Below are 6701 nucleotides of genomic sequence, written 5' to 3'. Positions count from 1 at the left end.
ATCAACTTATCTCAGAGAAAGAAGAGAGAACGCGGGGGGGGAGGGGGCTACGGTTTGCAACTGCACATGGGGACAAAGATCGTACTTTTGGGAGAAATGTCCTCTGGTCTGATGAAACAAAAATAGAACTGTTTGGCCATAATGACCATCGTTATGTTTGGAGGAAAAAGGGGGAGGCTTGCAAGCCGAAGAACACCATCCCAACCGTGAAGCACGGGGGTGTGGCAGCATCATGTTGTGGGGGTGCTTTGCTGCAGGAGGGACTGGTGCACTGTCACATGAGTTGACGCTGGAGAGACGAAGCAGGTACGGGGAGTAAACATTTAATAAATAACTGAAATAACACGAGACAGGAACAGCGTCAAGAACAACAACAACAAAAAAAAAAAATTAATGCAGTAGGAGGGAACAGACAGATAAAGGGGAGGAAATGAACATGTGATAAGTGAGTCCAGGTGAGTCCAATTACGCTGATGCGAGTGACGAGGGAAGGCATGTGTGGGTGATGGATGGCAGGAGTGCGTGATGCAGGGTAATCTGGCGCCAGGGGAAGGGAAGAGCGGGAGCAGACGTGACATGCACTTCACAAAATAGATGGCATCATGTGGATGGAAAATTATGTAGATATATTGAGGCAACATCTGAAGCAACATCAGTCAGGAAGTTAAAGCTTGGTCGTAAATGGGTCTTCCAAATGGACAATGACCCCAAGCATACATCCAAAGTTGTAGCAAAATGGCTTAAGGACAACAAAGTCAAGGTATTGGAGGGGCCATCACAAAGCCCTGACCTCAATCCTACAGAAAATGTGTGGGTAGAACTGAAAAAGCGTGTGCGAGCAAGGAGGCCTACAAACCTGACTCAGCTCTGTCAGGAGGAATGGGCCAAAATTCACCCAATTTATTGTGGGATGCTTGTGGAAGGCTACCCGAAACGTTAAACAATTTAAAGGCAATGCTACCAAATGCTAATTGAGTGTATGTGAACTTCTGACCCACTGGGAATGTGATGAAAGAAATAAAAGCTGAAATAAATCATTCTCTCTACTATTGTTCTGACATTTCACATTCTTAAAATGAAGTGGTGATCCTAACTGACCTAAGACAGGGAATCTTTACTTGTATTAAATGTCATTAATTGTGATAAACTGAGTTTAAATGTATTTGGCTAAGGTGTATGTAAACTTCCGATTTCAACTGTAGATCAAACCTTCTTCTAAAAATGTCACTATAACAATGTTATAATAACTTTAACAATGTTATGAAATAACCCTCCTAATTCCTTTCTGTCAACCTCCAGCTATCGGAGACTGTAGTCCTGCAGAACGGTGATTTCCTGATCCGTGATTCGCTGATTAACATGGGCGACTACGTCCTAACGACCCGCTGGAACCACGAGGTTCTGCATTTTAAGATCACCAAGGTCCTGGTCAAGTCCAGCACTGAGTCGAAGGTATGTATTGTAACTTGCAGACCTGGGTTCGAATACTATTTCAGGTATTTGAATGACTTTTCAATACATTTCAAAACAAGTTTTAAATCAAATGTATTTGAAAAAACAAGTAGTTGAACATGTAAATGCATTTGAAAATACTATTTGAAAAGTATTGTCATGTATTTACAATTCCTTCAAATACATATCATTGGAAGTATTTGAAAGACAGTTATTTCTAATAAATATTTGAAAATAATTGCATAGTAATTTTATTTGAAATAACAAACAATTTACCATTATATAGGTCTTGTTTCACTGTTTAAATCACAATATGCAGCCCATACTTTACATTGGTGTCTCATGAAAGAGGACAAGATGCCATGTTATATATATATTTTTTAAACATCAGAGTTTCAAAAAGCTTATCAGACATTGAGTAGCGATCTGTTCTGAAGATACACCCCCCAATGCTGAAAAGCCGCTCCACAGCTCGGACATGTAGGTACACAGCAGCAACTCTGCTCAGTGTTGGGCGTGTGTGACTGTGTCTTCCAGATTTTCAGAGGATCAGCTTGATGGAAGATATGGGGTGATGAGGTAATCATCAATTTCTCTATTCTTTGGTTGTTCCATTCAACCAAACAGTGTGTCCAAGCGACTTTGTTGGTGGTGATGGCTCACTGTGTGGGACATCCTATGCTGTGCTGGTGAACCTTGTGTCCAGATCATTGATGTCTGATGTGGCATTGCACCATGCCAGTTTTAAAGCGTGGATCCAAGACTGAGGCAATCTGGTGTGGCTTCTTCTGCTCATAAACAGTCAGGCACTTCTCAACTACTTTTTTTTTTTTTTGACAAGTCATCAAGGCAAAGGATGGCTATTTGAAGATTCTGAAATATTAAATATATTTTGATTTGTTTAACACTTTTTTGGTTACTACATGATTCCATATCTGTTATTTCATAGTTTTGATGTCTTCACTATTATTTTACAATGTAGAAAATAGTAAAAAATAAAGAAAAACCCATGAATGAGTAGGTGTTCTAAAACTCTTGACCGGTAGTGTATAAAACACAGGAAAATCCCGTTTTTGACTGCACCGGGCCTTAAAGATTTAATGACAAGTCTAGTGCGTAAGGTGACTACGGATAAACTATTTACATATTTTTATGATCTATTGATTATTGTATATGAACTGTTGACTGTTGACGTTTTATGCTGCTATCTGATTTGACTACTTGTATTGTTGATCGTCGTCTTTTTGTCCTTGTGACTGTGTTGCAATGATTTGACAACTAAGTCTTTCTTATTTTATCTTAAGGTCCAGTACCTGTTCGAGAAGGACAGCTTCGACTCCATACCTGAACTGGTGAGGTTCTACATGGCCGGGCGGCGGCCTGTCTCCCAGCCCAGTGGAGCCCAGATCTACTGTCCAATCATACGCACCCTACCCCTGCGCTACCTGGAGGCCACATTTGCCTTAGCCAATAGCAGGCACAGCCTGGCCCACTCACCGTCCAGTCAGAGAGGAGCGTACATCAAGAGGCGGAGCGTAACCATGAACGACGGACTGACCACAGAGAAGCTGATACCTCACAGGTGAGAGACGGACTGATATAGTATCATTATTATATTCTCTTCTTCTACGACAGTCTTGTTCAGTGTGTGTGTGTGTGTGTGTGTGTGTGTGTGTGTGTGTGTGTGTGTGTATGGGGTTGTGTGTGTGTGTGTGTGTGTGTGTGTGTGTGTGTGTGTTGTGTGTGTGTGTGTGTGTGTGTGTGTGTGTGTGTGTGTGTGTGTGTGTGTGTGTGTGTGTGCTCGCCGCGCGTCTCAGCGTTTTAAAACAGATGTTTCATTGCCCATTCATTCCCATTGTGCGGTCAGTGATGTGGAGTCCATCAGTCCAGGGGAACCACCAGTTCCCCCAGTCCCAGTATCAGTCCAAGTACCTGCACCAATACCAGTAGCAGTACCAGTTGTTCCAAAGCCAGAAGTGGAGGCTGCTGTCGTGGGGTGCAGGTGGTGTGTGTGAGCCCGTTTGGGTCAGAACACTGGTGTCATAACAGAGCACTGACCCCTTCTCACTCTCACCCCCTGCCTCTGATTCACTGAAGAGCATGCTAGATCCGAGCCATACTTTAGACTCTGTACAATATGGCTCGATGTTAAACTAGTTGCTACACCGGTCACTCTGACACTGAACTGTCTGCACATCCTTATAATGCACGACTGTCTGTTTCCTCCTCCTCGGCACAGTAACCCGAGGTCAAGCTGAGAGGTCAAGCTGAGAGGTCAAGCTTAGCCTGGTCACAGATCTGTTTGTGCTGTCTTGTCAACTCGTATGGTCATTGTCATGCCAAACATGACATGACATTGACCATGTGAATTGGCCGTGCAGTGCAAACAGATCTGGGACAAGGATAAGGTTGACCTGTGTTTCACCTCTTCTTAGTAGACCAATAGGGAAAAATGTATATCTGGCACTTAAGTTAAAATATAGACATTTTGGGGCATTGGAAATGACTGTGTTGGTTTGTGTTTGCAGCCCTTCTACTATTCACAACCACAAGGATGCGATGAGGAACTGTGCCATGAGTATGGATCAGATCCAGGAGTATCGCTGTCCCCTGTCTCCTGTAGGAGAAACACCTCTCTCCCCAGCATACAGCCACAGTGAGTGTTTCTGTCATGGAGATTATTCTATAACGTGGTGGTGTGGTGCATTTGATTGAGCATGCCTGTCTACAGTGTAAGATGGGTAGGGGTAGGGTTTGCACTTTTGAGACAACTCCATTAGTTCCATTGCCCCAGGCGAGCTCAATCAAGCACAGCTAAACAAAAACATGACGAATTGAAACCCTCGTATTGAATATACAATACATGTGTGTAACCCCCTGCTTACCCCCCCAGTCCACAGACACAGAACCCAGTCAGGGGGTAGAGTTCTGGCAGTGGTGCCCCCCTCACCAGTCCTGAGACGCTCCAGCGAGCCCCAGCTCAGCCCTGGCTCCAACAACAACCTACCCGACATGCTAGCTGCCAGCTCCCACTCCACCCCGGCCCACTGCTCCTGCCCAGCCCCAGCAGGGGGCACTGAAACAGAGGGAAGCTACTGCGACCTCAGACCCTCCCCGGCCCCATGTCCCGGGGCTCCGTGTGCCGCTGGCATGCCCCCGACACCTCCAGCTAAGAGCTACGTGGAGCGGCTGCGTGTGGAGGAGGGCCGAGGGCCTGCCCCGGGGAAGGACAACGGAGCAGGGGCTGGGGGAGAGGCGTTCAGCGTCCCCCTGGTGGAGACTGCCTCCTCCTTCAGACCAGGGAAGTACCTGTCACCCTTGATCCCCCAGGAGAACAAGCCCTTAGAGATGAGCGTACTGAAGAGAGTCAAGGAGTTGTTGGCTGAGGTGGACGCCAGGACGGCTGCTAAACACATCACAATGGCTGACTGCACGGTATGGACACACGTGCATACAGTATGGACCCATAGGACTCTGAATAGGGTTATAAGAGCAGCATTCTGGCACTGTGTACCTTGGACCCCTGAACGTAACTCAGTGATGCCACTAATCCCCTACGGTCAGCCACACTACTCCGCCACAGAGTGTTGCTCAATTAACTCCTGTTAATGGTAGAGCGGCAGAGAGCAACCTGAGGTTAATACAGGGATGACTATGCTATTCTCAGCACTATTTACTTAACTCATTATTTGATAACATTTGAATTAAGAGCCAATTAACCACACGTTGCGGTGACCATGAATACATTAAGATAGGAAGGGTTTATTGTCATTTCTATCTCCTCTCTCTCGCCCTCTCCTCTCCTTCCCGCCCTCTCTGCTTCCTTCACTCACTCCTCCTTCCCTCTATGTTGCGCTTCCTCCTTCTGTCTGTCTGCAGGTTGCTAGGATACTGGGCGTTACCAAGGAGATGCAGAGGATGATGGGAGTAGGTTCAGGACTGGAGCTTTTGACTCTACCTCACGGACATCAGCTGAGACTGGACCTACTGGAGAGGTAAGGGTTAATAGTAATATAGTATGTAGGGTTGTGGTTGAGGCTAGGGTTGAACTGGGATGTAGACATGAGGTTAGGGTTGTGGTTGAGGCTAGGGTTGAACTGGGATGTAGACATGAGGTTAGGGTTGTGGTTGAGGCTAGGGTTGAACTGGCTCTTCGATAAATCGGCGATGTTAGACATGACATAGGGTTATGTTGACGGCTAGAGTTGAACTGGGCATTGTGGACATGAAGTTGGGGTTAGGGTTTGGTTGTAGGCTCCGGAGTTGAACTGGGATGTAAGACGATAGCCAGGGTTAGGTTGCTGGTTGAGGTAGGGTGGAGACTGGGATGTGTAGACATGAAGTTAGGTTACGTGTTGAGGCTAGGGTTGAACTGGGATGTTGACATGAATATAGGGTTGTTGGGTTATGGTTTAGAGCTAGGGTTGAAACTGGGATGTGGACATGAAGTTAGGATTAGGGTTGAGGCTGTTGATTGAACTGGGAAGTAGACATGAAGTTAGGTTTGAGGTTAGGTTCGGGTTGTGGTTGAGGCTTGGGTTGAACCGGGATGTGAACATGAAGCTAGTTTAGGGTTGTTTTTGAGGCTAGGGTTTAACTGGGATGTAGACTGAAGCTAGGTTGTGGTTGAGGTAGAGCTGAACTTTGATGTGACATGAAGCTAGGTTTAGGGTTTGGTTGATGCTAGAGTTGAACTGAGGATATGACAGGAAGTTAGGGTTAGGGATGTGGTGAGGCAGATTGGAACTTGATGTGGACAGGAAGCAGAGTTAGGATGTGGTTGAGGCTAGATTTGGAACTTGGATGTGGACAGGAAGCTAGGGTTAGGGTTTGTGGTTGAGGCTTGACCTGGGGTGGTGACATGAAGCTAGTTGGGTTGAGGCTAGAGTTTGAACTTGGAATTGTGGACATGAAGCTAAGGTTATGTTTGAGGCTAGGGTTTGAACTTTGATGTGGACATGAAGCTAGGGTTAGGGTTTTTGGTTGAGGCTAGGGATGAACTGGGATGTGGAAATTAAAGGCTAGGTTTAGGGTTGATGCTAGGTATGAACTTGGATGGAGCATGAAGCTAGGGTTGTGATTTGAGGTAGGTTGAACTGGGATGTAGACATGAAGTCCGGGTTAGGGTTGGGTTGAGGCTAGGGTTGAACTGGGATGTGGACCTGAAGTAGGTTTGTGGTTGAGGTAGGGTTGAACTGGGATGTAGACATGAGGTTTCGGGGTATAGTTGAACTAGGATGTAGGACAAT

General features: G+C 45.9%; 1 protein-coding gene across 1 annotated transcript in view; it reads left to right on the top strand.

Annotated features, from left to right (window-relative positions):
* Window positions 1-1303: 1303 nt before the first annotated feature.
* The window catches only part of LOC111962811 (SH2 domain-containing protein 3C-like), an 18168-nt gene continuing 12770 nt past the window's right edge, over window positions 1304-6701 (top strand). The window contains exons 1-5 of the mRNA XM_023986146.2: window positions 1304-1452; window positions 2757-3034; window positions 3981-4108; window positions 4346-4887; window positions 5332-5447. Of these exons, the coding sequence (XP_023841914.2) occupies window positions 1360-1452; window positions 2757-3034; window positions 3981-4108; window positions 4346-4887; window positions 5332-5447 (1157 nt within the window). The 5' untranslated portion in view covers window positions 1304-1359. The remainder of the gene's footprint in view (window positions 1453-2756; window positions 3035-3980; window positions 4109-4345; window positions 4888-5331; window positions 5448-6701) is intronic.

This window comes from Salvelinus sp. IW2-2015, linkage group LG4q.1:29 (genome assembly GCF_002910315.2).
Source record: "Salvelinus sp. IW2-2015 linkage group LG4q.1:29, ASM291031v2, whole genome shotgun sequence".
Taxonomy (NCBI): Eukaryota; Metazoa; Chordata; class Actinopteri; order Salmoniformes; family Salmonidae; genus Salvelinus; species Salvelinus sp. IW2-2015.
This window is presented reverse-complemented; position numbering and strand designations above follow the sequence as displayed.